The sequence below is a fragment of the Curcuma longa genome, chromosome 2, assembly GCF_044706935.1.
Source record: "Curcuma longa cultivar G26 ecotype Majalengka, Jawa Barat chromosome 2, ITB_CL_G26_1.1, whole genome shotgun sequence".
Lineage (NCBI taxonomy): Eukaryota > Viridiplantae > Streptophyta > Magnoliopsida > Zingiberales > Zingiberaceae > Curcuma > Curcuma longa.
The window spans coordinates 15,390,122-15,412,141 of NC_133862.1; the positions used below are offsets into that span (position 1 = coordinate 15,390,122).

The following is a 22,020-nucleotide window of genomic DNA, read 5'->3' on the forward strand; positions in this document are numbered from 1 at the left end:
GTTCCTTGGCACTTTGTGTGCCTCCAAAGGATTTTGGTTCTGAAACTCTTACTATTGAACAATCAACTCCTCTTTCTACATTGGAAGCCACCGCTCTTCGTAAAATAACCATTTCGAAGCACAAATCATCATTGTCTTTGCGAATATGAGCAAATTCCTCCATTAGAGACCCTTGAATATGATCAATTGTTAACTCCAAATTAACAATCATTGCAATAAGATTATAATCAACATCTCCCTCAAGGACAAAACTGATTAAGACTTCAAGAATTGTAATCCATTCTCTGATTTCATGGTTGCCTCCATCCATCTAACTTAGCTCTAATGCCAATTGTCATAGGGTCAATTTCTACTTTAAAATTTTTCCTGCACAACCATCAAATCCCACACTTGATTCAACCCACAAATGCACCACCAAGGCACACGAGAATGCCTTCACCAAATTTGGCCAACAATAGTCACAAGCAAGCAACACACAATGTACAAGAAGTTTCCCAACCTTTATTATTCATAATAATAACAAAGGAATACAAGTGGAATATTATAGATTCGCTTACAAATTCCTCATGATTTTCCTTCCCTTTTTTGCAATGCCCAACCTTGCCTATTTATAATGCATAAGCAGTGGAGGGTACATTGGCGGTTACATGATAGTTTTGACAACTACGTTTCTCAGATGTACAAAATTACTTGTCCACATCACCCTGCTGCATTGGCCCCATACCAAGTGTCAGCCTGCACGCCTTGTGCTTTGCCATGTCATTTTGCTACTTTGGCACCACGTCAAATGTTAGTCTACGCACGTTGTGCATGGCTCCATGATTCTGTTGCTTTGGCATCATGTCAAATGTCAGCCTGCACTCCTTGTGCATGGCCCAAGCTTGGCACCATGAACTTAGGCTAAACAACCCTTATTGCTCCATCTGTCGTGCTGTATTACATGAGCCCATCGCATGCCATCACTCGCATTCCTACAAGTATGCTTGGCTAATTAAATGCTCGAACCCAACACGTCTAATCCTCACACATGTTCGCTACAATCCAAATCTACCTCCTGCATGATTTGTGGTTGTACAGTCATACACGATGCCACATCTTTTGTTGCTATTTGGCATGCCCTGCTTGCATAATCACCAAGTCTGCCTTATACATGACTTGTGCTTGGACAACCCTACGCACGTTGTCGCAACCCTTGTCGCTGCTTGACATGCTCTGTCTACATGCCTTACTTGCATGATTGTCAAGTCTGCCTCCTGCATGACTTGTTCTTGAGCAACCCCGCGCACTACCGTATGTCTTTCCTACTTGGCATACCTTGCGCACATTGCGCACATGCCCAATAAACTAGAACAAAGGAACAGCACTCCAATCCTTATGCCCATCCAAGCCTTCAAGTTAGGAGTCTAACACACATCTTAATTACTACTATTAAAAAGAAATAGAAGAGAACCAAAAAAATCAAACACAACCAACATTGTTTCTATAATTCTTTGATTGTATGAAGAAAAAGAAAGAGTAAATCCATGACTAATACATGTGCTTACTAATTAACTCACATGAATTAGTCGATGTGGATCTATTTTGAGGAGGATGCCAGACAATTTGCTGCAATTGATAATCAACCTCGTCGTTTGTTGGTTGTCAACCATGAATGACAACCTAATTCCATCTCTATCTCTCTCTCTCGACATCGGCAGTTCGGCACCACCATCAAGCTTCTATATTTGCCGACCACAAGGAGAACGACGTCGTCGTCGTCGTCGTCCTACGTAGGTCGTCATGGCTCAGATCATCAACGGAACCGATCTGGATCAACTCTCCAGCCCCTCTTTCTCCTATGGCTTCTTCTACCACGAAGACCCCCTCCGAGACACCGCCTCCCTCCTCCTCTTGCAATTCATCGTCTCCGTCCTCACCTCCCGCATCCTCTACTTTCTCCTCCGCCCCCTCCGCCAACCTCGCATCGTCTGCGACATCTTGGTATGCGATAGATCATGTCGTCGTCTTCCAGCTCGCTAACTAGCTTCAATGTATTGATTGATTGATACGTATGATCTACATGATTATGATGATAGGGTGGTTTGTTTGGGTCTAGTCCCAGAATTCTTATTATCCTTTCTCATCTACACGTCCCTGCTGCGGGCCGAATGGCGGATTCCTACGAGTCGACTCTGTTCCGGGACGACGTCATATCCTACACCCGCCTCCTGGCCGCCTACGGCGCCATGATCAAGTTCTTCTTGATCGGGGTAAAGATCGATCCCACCCTGGCTTGGCGGTCCGGAAAGAGAGCCGCCATCCTCGGATTATGCAGCATGGTCGTACCTTTCCTCTTCCTACTCGCGCTGCAGTTACCTTTCATGAGTCTGGTGAAAATCGACGAGGAGGGAGAGAGAGTGATCCCCAACATCGGCGACCCGGAAGTCTTCCTCCACCTGGCGGCCACGGTCGCCGCCACCTCGCCTTCGGTGGTCGCTGACGTCCTCGCCGACCTGAGGCTGCTCAACACCGAGCTGGGGCGCTTCGCTGTCGCCGCGTCGATGGTTAACGAGATAACTCGGTGGAGCATCTTCGCGGTCTACAAGGTGATCGATACGGCGCGCCAGCGTCACAGCTACACGAAGGCGATCCAGGAGGTGGCCGGCATGGGGGCCTTCCTGATCGCGCTGCTTTCGCTGGTGTGGCCGTGGGCGCGGTGGATAGTGCGGCGGACGCCCAAGGGCGGCCGCGTGGCGGAATGGCACATTCTGGTGATGATGCTGGCGGTGCTGACCATCGGCGCGCTGAGCGACGCGCTGGGACTGGGATTCCTTGACGCCCCCATGGTCATGGGCCTCCTGGTCCCCGACGGGCCGCCGCTGGGGATGGTGCTGGTCGAGCAGCTGGAGCTCTTCTCCACAGAGCTGCTGCTCCCGCTTTTTTTCCTTACCGTCGGCTACATCACCGCCTTCGACCGCATTACTAATCCCATCATGATGCTGTGGATGCTGCTGTACATTTTATCGGGACACGTCGTGAAGACCCTCGTCGCCGTCGTCGCCGGCCTCTACTACAAGGCTTCCATTCACAAGGCCGCCATTCTCGGCCTCATGCTCAACTTCAAAGGCCTGGTGGAGCTCATGGTCTACATCGGAGTCAAGGGCGACCGAGTAAGCTATATATTTAGATGCGCACACAACTTGACGTCGTCTGGATCATGAGAATTTAACGTTTGGTATGTAGAAATTCAGGCCGCAAGGATTTGTGACGTCGCTGGTCTCCATCGTCCTGGTCACCGGCGTGTGCTCGTGGCTGGTGACCACCTTCTACGACCCGCTGAACACGCGGCACAAGGTGGGCTACCGGGCGCTGCAACACCTGAACCCGCAGGAGAAGTTTAGTGCGGTGGCGACGATGCTGAACGAGGACCCAGTGCCGGCGATGCTCGACCTGTTCGAGGCGTCGTCCGCGACGCCGGCGGGGCAGAGCTCAGCGTGCATCCACGTGCTGCACCTGGTGGAGTTGAGCGGCCGGGCCAACTCCACCCTCGTCCCGCACAAGAACCGCAAGGGGGAGCTGGTGAATCCCACCCAGATGGACCGCCTCCACAACGCCTTCCTCAACTACGAGAAGAGGAAGAAGGAGGGCGTCGCCATCCTCCCCTTCACTGCCATCAGTCCCTACTCCACCATGCACCAGGACATCTGCTCGCTCGCCTTGGACAAGTGCGTCCCCTTCGTCATCGTCCCCTTTCCCAGGTTCGATTCCAGCGCCAGCAGAGAGATCGAAAAGGCCGCTCGCAACATCGTCCCCCAGGTCCTCTCGCAAGCTCCGTGCTCAGTGGGGATCCTGGTCCACCACGCGCTGACCAGCTCAAGGCCGCTCGTGCCGGAGAAATTCCGGTACTCCGTCAAGGTGCTCTTCTGGGGAGGTAACGACGACAGGGAAGCACTGTCGTACGCGGCGCGGATGGCACGGCACCCAGGCGTGCACATGTCGGTGGCGCGGTTCAAGCAGCAGGAGAACGCGGCGGAGAAGGAGGAACTGTCATGGGACGACGTCATCTTTAAGGAGTTCGCCAGGGGGATAGCTGGGAACGAGCGGGTGACGGTGGAGGAGGTGGCGGCGAGGGACATCAACGAGACGATGGCGGGGATCAAGTCGATCGAGAGCGAGTGCGACCTGGTGATGGTGGGGCGGGAGCAGTGCGCCGGGTCGATGCTGGGGGAAGCGCTGGGCAAGTGGGTGGAGTCGCCGGAGCTGGGGGTGGTGGGGGACATGCTCGCCTCCAACGATTTCGCCAAGTTCTCTTTCTCCGTTCTCGTCGTTCAGCAGCATGGCTAGCTGAGGAACTTGCGTCGATTATGGATGGATGGATGGATTTGTGAACTTGCCAAGAGCAACAACATAAAATCTTCAGCGGAATTTGTGGTCAACTGGATGCCCGATCAGGCCGCGTATTCATAGAATATCAACTAGTTACCGAACAGAATATCAACTATCAAATCACTCCCACAGGGAGAGGACCTGCACAGTGTGTATCGCCAAAGATGACAGACACATAATAAATAAATAAGACATGATTCTTGCAAAACTTGAATTTTGTAGGCATTTATCTGAAGGAAGATGACATCTGATGCACTTGAAATTAGCTGGCGAAGACTTTCACTCTAAAAAATATACAAACGAGATGAAGCATTTTTAGACTGATCCAAGCATTAAAGTGGATGAAATAATTCACTTAACTGTAAATCAGATAATAATTGAGGGATCGGTGGTGACCTTGAAGCTTGATGATTTGTCTTGGGAATCCATAGTAAGAATACAGTCGCTAATACTTTTATCAGATTTCTGATTTTGCATCAAAAATACTCATGCTGCACATTGTTATAATGAACTGAACACAAGTCATTTGTCTTTTCTGTGATTAAACAATTACATGATGAATAGAGCGGTAGGGAAAGATAATGAATCATCAACAGGAATAGACAAATTGATAAAAACACATGCTTTGCCCTGATGAATGTTTGTTTCTATAATGTTAAATGCCTACTACAATTACAAAATTACATGGTGGCAACTCAAACACCATAAGAATCAATAGTTTGTATCTTAAATAAAAAATGGTGTAATGCATGAAATGGAATGAAATTTGGATGATCCTCTACTTGCTGCAAATTGGAATGCTAGTTGTCATACTTCTTTGGTTGGCGCCAATGAAGGATTCTTCTTGTCAGAGAGCTGATGAATGACAATTTGGGAAGTGGCTGCCTCTTTCCATATAGATGCTTCCATGCAAGATCGGTGTACATAGGTTGATTTACTAAGGATCTTTCAATCTGGATTATAGTTTATGAAGAACAAAAGTTTGTCAGGTCCAAAATCCATATACATATACATATATATGATAAATCTGAAATAGTGCAACTACCACTGGCCTTGAGGATATTGCAAATTGCTTCACATTATTAAGACATGGATCTTGTGATTAAGACAAACTCATACTAATAAGACAGTCATTAATTCTTTAAACTGTGACTTCTCAAAGGGCTAATAAGTGGATGTTCTACAACATTTCTTAGTTCATATTGTGATTCTATGGTCCTGAAATCAAGGTTTGTATGCAAAAAGTCAAAACAATATAATGTACTCCAATGATGTGTTAATATTCATCACCCAGCATCATTATATTACTTTCAATATAAAATTCAATTTGATATGTGACTCAGAATATTAACAAAAATGATTTTAACTTCAAATACAAATAAGGGTCCACATCAATAATTTGTAAAATCAGAACTCCAAAGTTCAAATGTCGCCAATATCCATAAAATGTGAACTCAACAAGCATGTTCGCTGTTCCATGATCTATCCAAGGTTTGATTGACTGGGTATTAAGTTAGAAGACAAGTTTATACATTTTCTGTCGAAAAGATAGTGCCCAAGTTTCAACAGTCAGCTTAGTTTGCTAGGGTCTAGACCAAGTTCAACCTTCCACGAGTGCCCCTCTTACAGTATGATTTATTCCATATACCAAGACCCTATCCCCCTTTCGTTCATGGTATCACTCATGTCTCTGATTCTGTAACTGCAATCGTGAATTAATTAACCATTGCTCCATTGGATGGACCTATATATTTGCATTCAGTTGGGAAAGTTTATGTGCTCAAGTGAGATGAACAATAGTTTGGAGCTCTGGGCAACTGAAACTATGATAATTGAAATCCAACCAAATTTAATATTTGATTCAGTTAAAACAAAACAATAAATAATTGATTATCATTTTGAATTACTTGCTCCAAAGAATGACAAATTCCAACTTAATTAGTATGCATTTGTACTTAGGTTCTATATATACACATATACATTATGTAGGAATATATATATATATATATATATATATATATATATATATATATATATATAAATTTATACAACTTCTATTTTTAGATTACTACAGCTTTAAACTGAAAGTGAATTGGAAGTTTTTTTTTCATCATAAACTAAAACCTAAGTGATAAATTGAATTTTGGATCGGTTTTATCAAAGTCCCTTAGATTAGATAAGAGAACTGACCCATAACTTATAACATCCAATCACTTGCCTAAAATGCTTAAACAGGTTTATAGTATTTCTCTCATCTAAAATTAGGAAACTCCTTTATTAACCCACAAACACCATAAAAGGCAGCCTGGTATACAAAGCTTCCATCAATGCAGGGTCCCGGAGAAAGATCCATTGGATGCAATTTTACCCTGCATTACAAAAGGTTATTTCCGCGATTCAAACCCGTGACCATTAAGTCACATGACAACAATTTATCATTGTGCCAAAGCTCCTCTTCTAATTCACAACTCACCATGTGGGACAAAATTGGGTGTCACAGGTTTGGTTCAATCTGATTTGACCTTTCAGTTTGAATGTACATCCCCTATAAATTGTGTTTTGCAAATGACAAATACACTAGGGATCATCAATCTGGAATATCTTTGGTTGATTGTAGTGTCCAATATAGCTTTCAATTACAAAACAAGAGAAGTACCAAGAATTGGGCAAGAATCGATAACTAATAGTTCAGTCAGTAACTCCAACTACCAAACTCCTACAGAAGATCAATGAAATCTATGGCATGCCTTACACCTATCAGGACTGTTTGCTTAAGACCAAATAGTAGTTGTGATATTTTTTCCTGCAAGTCATGGAATGCATCTTCAAATTAAATCCCTCTCAACCTTCAAGCAATCGAAACACACACACAGACACCACTTGGTATTTATTTCTCTTCCACACATTCACCACATATGATGAGACTGCTTGACTGCCTTTATGAAATAAAGCATTTGGTATGTGCAGAGTAAACTGATCAAATTTCCCATGATTTATCAACCACCTTTTTTAGAGACCTTGTTAAGAATTGCATAAATAGTGGCTCTAAAACTGGGAAAAAGTCAGTTGTAAGTTGTAGCCTTGTTAAAATTAAAACAAGGTTAAATAGACATTAGTTTACCTTGCTTATTTTCCCTTTCTTCAAGTGGTAGCGAACACCAGACCAATTTATATACTGCGAGAAATGTGATCGGAATGCTGAAATGGGGTACAGGAAGTTGTCCACGACCATGGCAACAAACACCTGATCAGCAATATAAAACAAACCCAAGTTATTCATATCTTCATACTTCTGGCCTTAGTTATTCTCTTAGGTATGAACACTAACCACACTTAGATGACTAAATGAAATTGAAGAAAACTCACCAACCCCCAGTTATAAGAACCAAGTGAGACAGTTGGTGCTTCTGGAGACAGCATGTTGCACAGCTGAATTTCCACCTTAGTCAAGTTCCACATTGAAAGGAGTTCTATCACAGTAGAAATAAGCAAGCAGGTAGTGAGCAAAGAGCCTGCAGAACATTAGAATCAACAATGTGAATCAGAAATTTAGTTCTACATGTAGCAGCTTAGACTATGCACTACTTTCAAAGGGGATAATTAGCTCACCACAAGATGAGGCAGATGCTTCGAAGATAGAACCATTATATGGTGCTCTTAAGGCTGTCAGAAGATGTATCAGTGCCATAAAATATGGCCATGCAAATCCCCATGACAAATAACAATGTGAAGAAAACAAAGCCCGGTTCATCAACCAGTTAACCCTCGATATGTAGGATTCAAGAACAAAAGTTTGCTTCCTTAGGTAATTCCAGTATCTACATGAATACAGCATGAAAAAATGAAAAAAAAAAAAAACATTGTGGAAATGTTTACTAAAATGAACCACCAGACCTTAAGAAGCTAAGGTCACTTGCAAGAGGGTGAGGAAAGACTGCGACTGGTGGTGACCAGATAAGTCTCTTATATTGACCTACAAAAACATATTATAATCTTATTTCACCAATTCAGACACTACATGTCCATGGTAAGAAATAGCATAAGAATAACATAAAGTAGAAACATATGTCGTATGTATATTGTCAAAATGTTTGATCCTTGTTTTCTGAAAGAATAAACAAAGAAACACAATTTGGAAAGTAAAAGCCATCTTGAAGAGACAATTATAGCAAACTTTGGTTAGTGCTGTAATAAGCGGTCGTTCCAACTCAATCACTTAATTGGTTTTGTACCTCATCTGTAACTACACAGGGACCCACTGAAATGATTACAAAACACAAATGGACTTCTCCAACCATTCTTATGGTTTTATATGATAACAAGAATTGAATCAATTTGGTAAACATTCGGACTTACATATGAATTGTATTTAGTCAAGTACTCTTTTACAAAGCTTTGCCATGAGAACACTGAGATGCATATTGTTTTTGAGACATATTTCCACATAACTTACTATCTAAAACTAGAGATAATTTTCACAATTGCACATGAAATTTTCATTGTAGACACATAATATAAAGTCCACAGTATACTGACGAGTAGATTGATATAAATAAATAAATGAGTATATATGCATGTGACTTAAATATGAATTGTATTTAATCATGTACTCTTTTACATAGATTAATCAATTCCATAATACACTTACCGAGTAGATTGATACAAATAAATAAATATGTGTGACTTACATATAAATTGTATTTAATCAAGTACTTTTTTACATAGCTTTGCTATGAGAACACTGAGATGCATATTGTTTTAGAGAAGTATTTCCATATAATTTACTGTTTAAAACTAGAGATAATCTTCACTATTGCACATGAAATTTTCGATGTAAACACATAATAGAAAGTCCAATTACACTTACAACCAGATTGGTATAAATAAACAAGTAAACATGTGTGCATTTACAGGATTATTCCAATCTAAGATATTTCATTCCACATCATTAGACACTTGCCATAGACCCGCCCACGGGTTGGGTCTAAACTCGACCCAACTCGGAACCGAGACAATGGGCTAGTTACCTGTTGACCCAATTCAACTTCAACAGTAGGATCATAACCAACCCATCTCTAGACATATCAATTACGGTACCAACCCAAACTTAACCATGAACAGCCAATTCAGGCAAGTTTTTTTTTTAAATGTCGTCGAACGGTTCTGACCATTTGAGGTGTTCTTTTTAATGGTCTAAATTATTTGATCGGATTACAAAGATTATAGTTTAAAATATGAATTAGAAGGTAAAGTGGTTGAAACATAGAGTATTAGTAGTAGTGACAGTTTAAAACTCACGAAAGCTCAACTTTTATTACAAGAACAAATGAAACGTCCACAAGGATCCTTAAGTTCCAGACAGGAACCTAGAATTATTTGATGACTTCTTTTGATTTCAGTGAAAGAGATAGCAAGCCGATTTTGATATTTTACGATGATAGTCACATAAGACTCAAAGTTATCTCATCCTCTCTATCATAAAAAAAGAAGAATCTAGCTTTATGTCAGCAGTTACTGTAGATTAAATATTTAGTGTCAGAGATAATATCTCGAATGAAAGATGATCTACTTTGGATCTCGACTCTTTGGAAGCTCAAGGGCTATCAGAAGACAAGGTAGAAAATTTTGATATCAAAGGAACTACTACTACAGAACGAGAAATGAAAATGAGTAAACAGTGTCACTTCCTAACATAACAAGAGTAAAAATATAAGTGAACTATGTGGGTTTTGATTCCCCTATACCCTAAGGGGATACATAGATGACTTAAATAAGTTCAAGTCCTTTTTTTTACTTTTTCTAAGTTTATAAATTTTTTAAATATTTTTAAAAAAATATAAATAATAACCTTAAACCATCACAAACCATAAATTGAATCATAATCTGCGTTTCTAAATCGTGAACCATAACTGTTTCTCAATCCTATTGTTATTTGAGATGAAAAGAAATACACCTTTTATTGAAAGATCATATTTATATACAAAGTTAGGAATCTATCTTAGGTAACTATCTACAATTAGGAAGTTAATTAAGCTAATTAACAAGTAGCATAATTGGCAGATATATACTGTTATATACAACTAACAGATATATACAGATATATACCGCTATATATACGACTAACACTCCCTCTCAAGTTAGAGCATAGATATTAATCATGTCCAACTTGTTACAAACATAATCAATCCGAACCTTATTTAAAGCTTTTGTGAAGATGTCTCCTATTTGTTCACTAGTCTTCACATATCCTGTAGAAATTACGTTTTGTTGAATCTTCCCACAAACAAAATGACAATCAATTTCAATGTGCTTAGTTCACTCATAAAACACAGAATTCGATGGAATATGAAAAGCAGCTTGGTTATCGCACCATAGTTTTGTTGGTACTGAAAGTTTGAGCCCTACTTCATTCAAGAGTTGATATATCCACATTATCTCACATACAAACTGTGGTATAGTTCTATATTCTGATTCTGTACTAGATCGTGACACAACGTTTTGCTTCTTACTCTTCCATGAGACTAAATTTCCTCCAACAAAGATACAATAACCTGAAGTAGATCTTCTATCCATTTTGGAGCATGTTCATTCTGCATATGAAAACCACTCAATATGAGTGTGTTCATGATTGACATACATGATATCCCGTCCGGGTGCTTCTTTCAAGTAACGCAAAATTTATTCTACCGCTGCCCAATGATAAACTGTTAGAGATGACATAAATCGACTAACAACACTAACCAAATATGCAATATCTGGATGAGTTGCAATAAGGTAATTCAATTTCCGAACCAACCTTTGATATCTCTCAAGATGTTCAAATAATTTTCCATCTCCTGTGAAGTGCATGTTCTGAGTCAATAGAGCACTACAAGGCTTTGCCCCCAATTTTTCTGTCTCAGTTAATAGGTCGAGGATATATTTTCTCTAAGATAGAAATATATCTTTTTTACTCCTTAAAACTTCAACACCCAAAAATACTTTAGCACCCACAAGTCCTTCATGTGAAACTAAGTATGAATAAAAGATTTAAGAGATGAGATTCCCGTAGTATCACTTTAGTGATAACAATATCATCCACATATACAACTAACAAGTTGATACTAGCTCTTGATTGCTTATAGAACACAGAATGGTCATATTTGCTTTTCATCATACTAAATTTGTCAACAACCTAACTAAATTTTTCAAACTAAGCACGAGGACTCTGTTTCAAACCATACAAAGATTTTCAAAAATGGCAAACTCACCTTGACTCCCCTTAGCAACAAAACTAAGAGGTTGTTTCATATAAACCTCCTCCTGAAGATCTCCATAAAGAAAAACATTCTTGATATCAAGTTAATGTAAAGGCCAATGATGAATAGCATCTATTGAAATAAACAATCAAATAAATGTCAATTTTGCAACAAGAGAAAGTGTCAAAATAGTCCACACCATAGATCTGAGCATAGCCCTTTACAACAAGTCGAGCTTTCAATCTGGTAACCGACTCATTCGGATTGATTTTAACTGTGAACACCCATTTGCATCCTATAGTCTGTTTCCCTAAAGGTAAATCAACCAAGTTCCAAGTGTCATTGTCATTTAAAACATTCATCTCCTCTATCATTGCATCATACCAACCAGGATGAGATATGCCTTCACAGACAATTTTTGAAATAGAAATAGAGTCAAGTTAAGCAATAAAAGAACAAGAGGAAGACAACAAGTCATTATAAGAAACAAAAGAAGAATAAGTACACTAGCGTTTAATTTTGCGTAATGCAATAGGGAGATCATTGCTCAGGACTAGATCTGCTGACGAAGGAGGTGCGGGACATGAATCAAGAGGTTGACGCCTAGAGTAGACTTGAATAATAGAAGGCTTGATAGGATCTGATTCCGATACAGGTGCGGAGGATTTGACAGAATAGACCGACAAATCATCATTCTCCCCTTGACGAGTCAGAATAGATAAAAACTGGAAATAAAATGTGTCTTCCACGGAAGTAACATCAATTGAAACAAAATATTTGTTAATGTTGGGACAATAACACATATAACCTTTCTAAAAACGAGAATAACTAAGGAAGACACACTTCAAAGACTTGAGGTCTAATTTAGTGACATGCAAACGAACATCTCGAACAAAACGAGTGCAACCAAATATCCTAGGATTAACAGGAAACGACTTTTGAAAGAGATCTTACCATGAAGAACAGAGGATGACATGCAGTTAATGAGAAAACATACTGTAGAAATTGTATCAATCCAAAATGCTTTGAGAAAATTCATTTGAAATAAAAGGGCTCATACAGTTTCAAAAAGATGTCTGTTCTTACGTTCTACAGCACCATTTGGGATAAAATATCAACACAAGAGGTTTCATAAAGCAAATCATTCTGATTCATACAAAATTGAAATAAATCGAATGTATATTCTTTGACATCATCACTTCGCAACGTACGAATGGACACATTGAATTGAGTTTAATCTCAGACACAAAATGCAAAAAACAGAGAAAATAACTCAAAATGACTTTTCATTAAATATAACTAAGTTACACGAGTATAATCATCCACAAAAGTAAAACAGAGAAAATAACTCAGAATGACTTTTCATTAAATATAACTAAGCTACACGAGAATAATCATCCACAAAAGTAACAAAGTACCTAAATCCAAATTTAGACAAAATAAGACAAGGACCCTAAATATCAAAATGAACTAATTCAAAAGGACAGTAGCACGTTTATTGACTCTAGGGCTCGAACTAAGACGATGATGTTTTGCAAACTAATATAGCTCACAATCTAATAAAAATACCTTACTATATCATGGACAAAGCCTTTTTAGCAAAGGGAGAGATGGATGACCCAACCTATAATGAGCCTCGAAGGAAAAAAGGCACTCGAGTAAGCAAAAGAATTTGGGAACGGTGTGTCAAGAATGCAGAGGCCTTCAGATTCATATTTTTTACCAATAACTTCTTCGTCATAAGATCCTAAAATAAACAATAATCAAGAAAAATTACGATACAACAGTTAAGATTATGAGTTAGTTGACTAACAAGCACAAATTAAAGAATAAATTAGATAAATATAAGACAGAGGACAGAGGAAGCAAAGGGGTAAGACTGATAGTGTCAGACCCACGAACACAAGATGAAGATCCACTAGCTAAAGTAACGGAAGGATTGTTAGCTTTAGACTAAAAAGTAGAAAAGAGATTAAAATTATCTTTCATATGATCCGTGGAACCAGAATCAATGATCCATTTGGAGGATAAGGAAAGAAGACATGCATTATGTTTACCTGAATCGTGGAACCAGAATCAATGATCCATTTGGAGGATAAGGAAAGAAGACATGCATTATGTTTACCTGAATCAGCAATAGCAATGATAGAAGATGATGAAAACTTGAGTAATTCCTAATATTGTGAGATCCAATAATTTATTTGCAAAGATAAGGACAGATTTATCAGAGGCATCATTAGTGGATGCAATATAGGTCAAATATTTTTGCTGATTTTTGTACTGAAGCTTTCTATACTCAAACTTCGTATAGTCTGACTTACGACAGTAATTGCACACAATACCACTAGAATTCAACGTTCGAGTTTCAAAGTTCTAAGAGCCACCTTCTTTATTTCTACTATGACTAATTGCTCTCCCAAGCATATAATTAGTATTGCAACTTACCAAAGTACCACTAAGCGGAACGGATGCAGTACTTTCTGTCAAGAGAATGTGACTAAATACATCTTATAAAGAAGAGACCTTAGAACCAGAAAGAACTTGTGACTTAGTAGACTCAAAGTCAGGAGATAGGTCAGCGAGGAAGTTCATGATAGTCATCTGCTCTTGTTGGCATTGATGAATCTTCACATAAGGATTAAAGGGCAGTAGCATATTAAGCTCCTCATATATCCTTTTAAATGCCATAAAATAATTGATAAGGGACTGATCTTGTTTTCCCACATGGTAAAAAGCTCTGCAAACCTCATACATGCGGGAGAAATTCTCTTTTCCAGAGTACAAAAATTCCAAATAATCCATCAGCTCTTTAACAAATTCATAGTGATTGATTAAACCAATTACCACACTATCAATAGAATTTCAAATGTAAAGGAATAAGCAAGCATCCTCTTTAAGTTTGTCTACTTCAAATCATTTTTAGGAGGATCATCAATCAAATGACCATCTTTATCAATAGTTCATAGATAGAGACTAATAGTCTTACTCCAATCTAAATAGTTCGAACTATTTAGCTAATGATCTGTGATTTTAAACATCACATGAACCACATCCGTCATAATAGATGACTTATTTTCAGCTATAAGACCTTGAAACCCAGGAAAAAATAGCGGAAGATCAAAATAGAGAATACAGAACAGAATAAATATCACAATCCGAAATTTGTCCAAAGGAAGTCCACAAGCAAGGATGCATCCGTACGCGCCAACATGTGAAACCCTATTTTCTAATCTCTAGTGTGGCTCTGATACCATATTATTTGAGATGAAAAGAAATACACCTTTTATTGAAAGATGAGACATATTTATATACAAAGCTAGGAATCTATCCTAGGTAACTATCTACAATTAGGAAGTTAATTAAGCAAATTAATAGCTAGCATAATTGATAGATATATACAGATATATATAAATATATACAGCTAATAGATATATACAAATATATACTGCTATATATACAGCTAACACCTATCTATCTAAAAATTGCTTATACCTCAGAGTCATGATGAGTGTGTGGAGTCATGTTGAAGTTTAGATACTCCACGCTCATAAGTGCCACATGTACAAATGTGGTGGTCCAATGTATAGATATTCAATATCTTTTTCCTAATAGCACAACTTTTGGGTTGAGTGGATATCTAATCAAGTTTAACAAACTTTAGTATATTTACACTATTAGTAATTAACACAAATATTATTTTCAATAATATCTCAAAGTCATTTATCTTGAATATACTTGCTAAGTTGATCAAGTACAAAATTTAAAAAAGAAAAATTCACATGGAGTCATGGATGAGACCAAAGTTTGAAATCTCGAGCCATGCTAGTATTTTAGGCTTTGATTGGAACGATATTGTTTCGGTATAGTGCTGACATTTGATATATGATGTTGGTGGTGAATTGAGGTGAAAGGAGAAAAAAGATGAAGAAGAAAAAGATAAGACTATATAGTTAAATTCAATGTTTGTTTTTCATTTGCAATGCTGCGATTTTGATATTATTTTATATAGAGACAAATTACAAAAATAATAATAATAGCATTATCTCAATTTTAGTATGCCAAGGGGTGTTGAGTGTTGACATAAATGACACTCATCGACATTAGTGACACGACACTGGATTCTTGGTGTCGACTAGTATTGAGTTTCGAAAATCTATTGTTTCGTCTAACATAGTACGAGATTTCAAACGATGGACCAAACCCACCATTGATGTAAATCTAAAAATTACAACAATTATAATTATAGAACAACTATTTGATAACCCTTCAACAATTTTAATACTAATAATCAAACATGTTATTTATAATATCAATATAATTATTGATATTTATTTCTATTCTATAACTCGCCACAATAATCTAGGGACTCTATCATAATGTTTTAAGTAAACCAAAGTCATATAAAATCCTTCTTTTTTATTAGATGAAAATAAAATCCTTTATTAGCCATATAATTGTACTTTTTATTAAATGTATTTCTAAGTTATCTTAATCAACATAACTCAAAATAAAAATGAAAGTTCAATTCATGTGTTAGGATAACTTGGTATTGTAGGGAAGTATTTATATACTATTTAGTGAGCTGATTAGTACAGAATGGTTTGGATACTGCAAATTCAATTAGAGTGCATTATTGTCTTACATAAATACAATCTAATGATTCAATTCATCCAAAGAATAATATAAATCAACAACTTTTTGCTTCTAAATTCCTCCAGATTTATATCTCATTGGTCCCTAAACATTTGAATGAAAATTGAAATTGCAGTTATTGAGTTTTATACCTTGTTTACTTAGAAGTGTTTAAAAAAAAACTAGAGAAAAATTTTCGCAGAGGAAAATTTTCCCCTGTTTATTTAATCAAAAATTTAGAGGGGGAGGAAAATATTATCAATCGACGAGTGATAGTCGACCACGCTGCAACTTCCTATCATAGTCGTTCTAGCTGTCAAACATCTTCTTCCTCATCTTCATCATCGGGCTGCAGGTTGAGATCAATAGAGGAAGAGTGGAAAGGAGCCATTATTCTCTTTTTGGCTGGGAGGCAGATAAAGACTAAAGCAAGCTAATCTCTTTTCCGTAGAGAGGGATTGGAGGAACTAAGGGCTATGGGAGGAGTGGGAGAGGTCTTCTTGGTGGTGGAGAAGCTTGTATCTATTAGATGGTGCTAACTCCATGATTTACAGTCAAGAGAAGGAAAGATTGTGAATCAAAGGGTGGAGAGATGGAAGGAAAGGTAGAAGAAAAGGAATTTAGTTTTCTTTCCTTTGTTCCAGATAGGGTATTTTGGACAATAAACACTTTAGTTTTCTTTGTTCTGGATAACAATTTTATGAATTGATGTTACTCAACTTCCTCAATTCAGGTAAACAAGTACCCTTTCATCTCCTATTCCATGCCCCTAGGTTTGCTCCATCCATCCATCACCCACACCTCTGAGTAAACAAAACATTAAATATCACGACCATATGTTTGGTTTTAATGCCCAATGACAATGCCAAATTTACCATCATAAACGGTTGGAATGTTGCTAAGGTTTTACAAAGCTTAGGCTTCCAAACACCACAAGAAAGCTTGTGATACCTCAATTTTTCCACATTGGGTATTTTTAAGTTTTAACATTTATTTAAACGTTGACTCTACTCTCCAATAGCTAACAAGACTTGTATGACAATTGTTTGATCCTCAGTATCTTATACCCTGAAACTATCTTTGGAGAAGAAAGTAAATCTGAGACTAGTTTGTGTGCAAGAACAAAAAATTTATGAATTAATTGAACAGGCACGACAAATGACAATTATCCAGACCAAATTTCTACAGTAATCAGCAGTGAAGATGTTTGGTACTCAGACTCAGGTACTAGTATTCAATACAGGTATAGATTCAAGTGTCAGACATGTCATTTTTTAAAATGGGGAGTCAGCCCACAAGGACTAGATGGAAAAAAAGTCCAAATTCATGATAAGGATCAGGGAAACGAGCCAAAATAAATCTACGAACCAAATATATTTAATAATTAATTAATAAAAGGTTAATAGATGGTACATTTAATAGATTCATATAACTTAAAGTTAACAGATTAACTTAATTAACATAAGTTAAAGAATTAACTTAAATAAAACATAATTAAGTTATAGCATACATAAGTTATATTTCATATACTGTCATTCAAAGTTAAATTAAAGTTATAACTTATAAGATGTGTAAGTTATATTAAAGTTATATGATACATAATTTATAAGTATAAACCTAATTTTAGGCTAACCCATCACCCACACCATGTTGCACAATGCGAGCCCCATTCATCTGTCTCCCTGCACAACACTTCCCTCCCTAAGTGAGGCTAAGACACAAGCCTTCCCACATGGCACAAGCTGCCTGTGATGCCTAGACGAGTTGCCAACCAAGGCTCTCTCTCCTTGCACAATGTGAGATGCCTACGAGGAGGTACATCTCCATCCCCCTGTTCTTCTTCTCTCACTTTTTGTTTCTTCTTCCTTATATAAGTTTAGCTTAGACCCACTTTTCATACCCATAATCATATCGTGTCGTGCTGGCATAGATACAAGATGTAGGAATAACCAGAGGGAGGAATAAAGATAGAACAAATGATTTAATCAACAAAGTGGTTTGTTGTATTAAGAAGTAGCATTTAGCAGCTGCAAATTCTAGCTAGATCTCGGTTAGCTTGAGAAAAGCAATCTAGTTGAAACAAACAGGTCTTTAAGTTACCAACATGACAAATAACTACTATCTTATGATTGCGCATTCAAATGTTTACTTGACAAAAATCCACTTATTTGTCATATGGTAACTTGATAGGAACAAGTATGCGTTAACTTTTTAATGGTGGGTATCTTACACATTGTTTTCTAAAACTAACTCTAAATGATTGTTGATTATAATCAAAACACTCAAATAGGCAATAAAAACTAGCATTCTCATGCTGTGAAGATATTATAATTACGAGACACTAGCCAGTATAAGTTCAGTGACTATATAATAAATGAAAATCATGCACTGACTTCATTCACAGACTAGGACCATAAAATAAACATTTAAACAGAAAAATGCGCAACATTACCAGCAATAGCTGCGAGTGTCATGTCATCTGAGTATCCACCGTCTCGAAGACCGCTAACAACTCCATACAAGTCTTTCCTAAAATCTTCAGCATGCATCTAACAATTAAAGGCCATGTATAATACTTGCGTACCAAAGTTTATAATGATTCCATGAAGATATAACTGACACAAGATGATTTCTTTACCATCATGCAGCCTCCCCATAAAAAGAAAGTTTTCCCACCAGTTGCAAATCCCATAGAACAAGGCTAAATAACATTAAACAAAAAAGAAATAAGAAAATGTAATCTTGAAATTAGCAGAAAACAGATGGCTAAAGCTAAACTTCTACCAACTTTCATTAATGTTGGCATGTTTGTGGATTACTGTTAAAATACAATCACGTCCATCAAGAATGAATGAAAAGAGTTAGTTTCAATGCATTTAGAGAGCAAATCAGCTTATGAACTTGATAAGAGTTCGAAACCATGAGATGATTATTCAGTAAGTGGACAATGGGCGGCAGCAGAATACAATTTGCAGGCATCTTGAAGAGTTCTCCTCAAGCCAAGAACAATCAAATATACTCAGTATTCTGTGATCCTTCGAATTCCTCCCCCTTCTAGTCCCCAAACTCATCCATCGAATATTTTTTCGATTTGAATTCCTTCTAACAGTATAGATTTTACAGGAGTAATTTGTGAAGTACCACACAAGCACATAATTAAAGGAGTACCCTATCAAGAGTAACTAACTGATAACATGATCTAACAGTTCGCTAGAGCATAGCTTTTAATAGTATCCATCTTGTTACTTCAAACAAACCTGAGATCTGTCATAGGTTTAGTGAAATTGTCTGTAAGATGCACTTTAGTAGAGGTGCAAGGAGCCAGAATCTTCTTTGAAAGAACTGCATATAGTAGCAATTAAATTGTTGCTTTATTGCATTAGCTCTGAAATTTTAATGCCCTACTCTTATATTAGAGTATTCACATCATCTTCAATGCAAAACGAGACATGACTTGTACTCAGCACCAGTATTAAACAAGCAACATTACTATACCTGGTTTTATTTTAGAACCAAAAAAGTTTTTACAAATTCACCTTGATAATTTAGACTTCTTATTTGTACTTGACCTAAGTTGGATATAATAAGTTAATGATTGAGTGTAACCCAATGTGCATTTGGGCTGAGGATGATCAAGGTTCGAATTGAGCTCAATTTGGATTGAACCAATTGGATTTGCACAAATAGCCGATCCAGGTTGAACTGGACAAGATTTAACCTATTGAAATCCCTGTCTTTATTTAGGGTTCATCCTCTTCTCTCTCACACACACACACACCAATCCCTCTCCCTCTTCTCCCTCATGAACCCCCTTCCATTCCTCCATTCGCAATGACTGATGCAAGTGAGCTCCTTTTATGCCAACCTCCGCTCCCTCCATCACTTTTGCAATATGTGGTACTTACCAGCCACCTATCTTATATTGGTTCCAGAATGTCATTAGCCTCTTGCCTCTCTTCTCATGCAAGCAGTAAGACGAGACCCCCTTGTGTTGCCAAGGTTCTCTTCTCTCCTGATTCACATCCACAGCATGTAGTGGCTTTGTGGCCCTGTCACATTTCCAATGACATGCAGCAGTTAGTAGTCCATGATCTCCCCCAGAATAAGTTGACATTCTCAATGTCATGTTCCACAAACTCAGCTTTGTATTTGTAGAGAGAAACTATTTGGTGGTGACCGCACTAATGTCAGTTCAGTGCCAAACAGTGGCAGTGAATAGAAGCTTCTTTCCCTAGAGATTCCTCAGTAGAGATGGGACCCATTCTTGTGTTGTATCTGTCATGTGGGATTCTAGTTGTGTTTTGATCAGCACGGAACAGTAGAGAGAGTGACTTGTCGTGTGCTTTGTTGCCTTTGACTCTTTCAGTAGTTTAGTTGGACATATTCCTAATATGGCTATACAATGTATGTGGGTTTATGATTGTGTTGCATATGTGCAACCAATACAGGGACTAAAGAATTGGAGGGGAAATTCTTCATCTCAAGCCAGGAAGAGAGGGGTGGGACAAGTTGTGGCTTATGTATGCTATATTTTGTGTCAAGTTGACATGGATCAGGAGCTAATGTTGAAGGTTAGATCTTGGGCTTGAGAAAGTTGTGCAGTGATGGGGCTGAAACCGTAATGTGGCAGGGAACCTCAGTTTGCTTATTGCCTTTCTTGCTTGTGTTAGTTCATATATATCTTTTGATCCTTGTTAAGAATTCTTTGGCCTGATTAGATATACCTATCATGCTTATGTTAACATATGATTAAATATTTTATGGATAAATTTTTAGACTCGTCATATGCTCTCATTCTGACAATATCTTACACGTATTGATATGATAATAAGATATAGAGTACTCTTGCTATGAGTAGTATTATACAGATATAGTTAGAGTTGTGACATTATTGAGTTTGGTGCACTGCATGCATTTTCCATATTTGTTAATTTTTCATTATCATATGCTTTCATTTCATATTTGAGGCTCTCCTACTAGGCATTTTCAAGATGACTGCTCTGCACTTGCTTCTAAATCATCCTGAAACAAATAGAAGAGGACCGAGTCAACTCATTAGGCATGCTTAGTGTTGCTCAGAGATTGGAGTTGGCGATTTGTAATACATTTTTGGCTTTCTGTCGATTTGTTTTACATTTCCCTATTTCATATTAATATTTATGAGATATACTTTGTTCTAAACTTTTTTTAGTATTCTTTCATACTTCAAATCTCAATGTATGGTCAGAAAGTTTTAAAAAAAGCAATCAACTAGATAGTTGACCCGCACTATGCGAGTTGTGTGTTTTTAAAATTTAGTTATATTTAAACAATCAGGAAGTTGGATCAATTAAGTCAAATGTCATGTTATAATATTATTATTGATAATATGCACAGTTGATTTTCCATAGTTTCCAACACCAAATGTTTAAAATATAACTAATGAATTATGACAACTTTATTAACCCTCCTAAAATGATTTAAGAACAATATCTACATTTGAGGTAAACAATTAATGCATTATTTAATCTTTTAATATATGTGAATATGATATTAAAATTATGTTACTATCAATATACTTTTTAATTGTCAAACCAATGAAAATACAATAATAAAACAATTTTTCATTAATACAAAAATAAACAATATACAAAGGCGACTAGTAATAACATTTGTGAAATTCTAAAAAAATTCAAAACTAAAGCAGTTGAAATCTTATATATCATGTTAAAATCATAAATTAATCATATAAATCTACTAAAAATGAATTTTAAATTATAATATAAATTATAATTGATTTTGATAT

At 37.5% G+C, this 22,020-nt stretch overlaps 2 protein-coding genes across 2 annotated transcripts; one reads left to right on the forward strand and one right to left on the reverse strand.

The window, feature by feature from the left end:
• The first annotated feature begins 1,779 nt into the window (after window positions 1–1,779).
• On the forward strand, window positions 1,780–4,323 carry LOC141821701 (cation/H(+) antiporter 15-like). Its single transcript, XM_074709056.1, has 3 exons — window positions 1,780–1,980; window positions 2,076–3,149; window positions 3,223–4,323. Exons 1-3 carry the CDS (start codon window positions 1,780–1,782, stop codon window positions 4,321–4,323), a joined length of 2,376 nt encoding a protein of 791 aa, XP_074565157.1.
• Window positions 4,324–4,862: 539 nt separating this feature from the next.
• Window positions 4,863–20,115, reverse strand: LOC141821702 (uncharacterized). The gene is made up of 8 exons (XM_074709057.1): window positions 20,014–20,115; window positions 18,874–18,936; window positions 18,688–18,784; window positions 8,260–8,338; window positions 7,975–8,183; window positions 7,732–7,877; window positions 7,487–7,609; window positions 4,863–5,318 (listed from the first exon to the last, which is right to left on the reverse strand). Exons 1-8 carry the CDS (start codon window positions 20,113–20,115, stop codon window positions 5,166–5,168), a joined length of 972 nt encoding a protein of 323 aa, XP_074565158.1. The 3' UTR covers window positions 4,863–5,165.
• Between the last annotated feature and the right edge of the window lie 1,905 nt (window positions 20,116–22,020).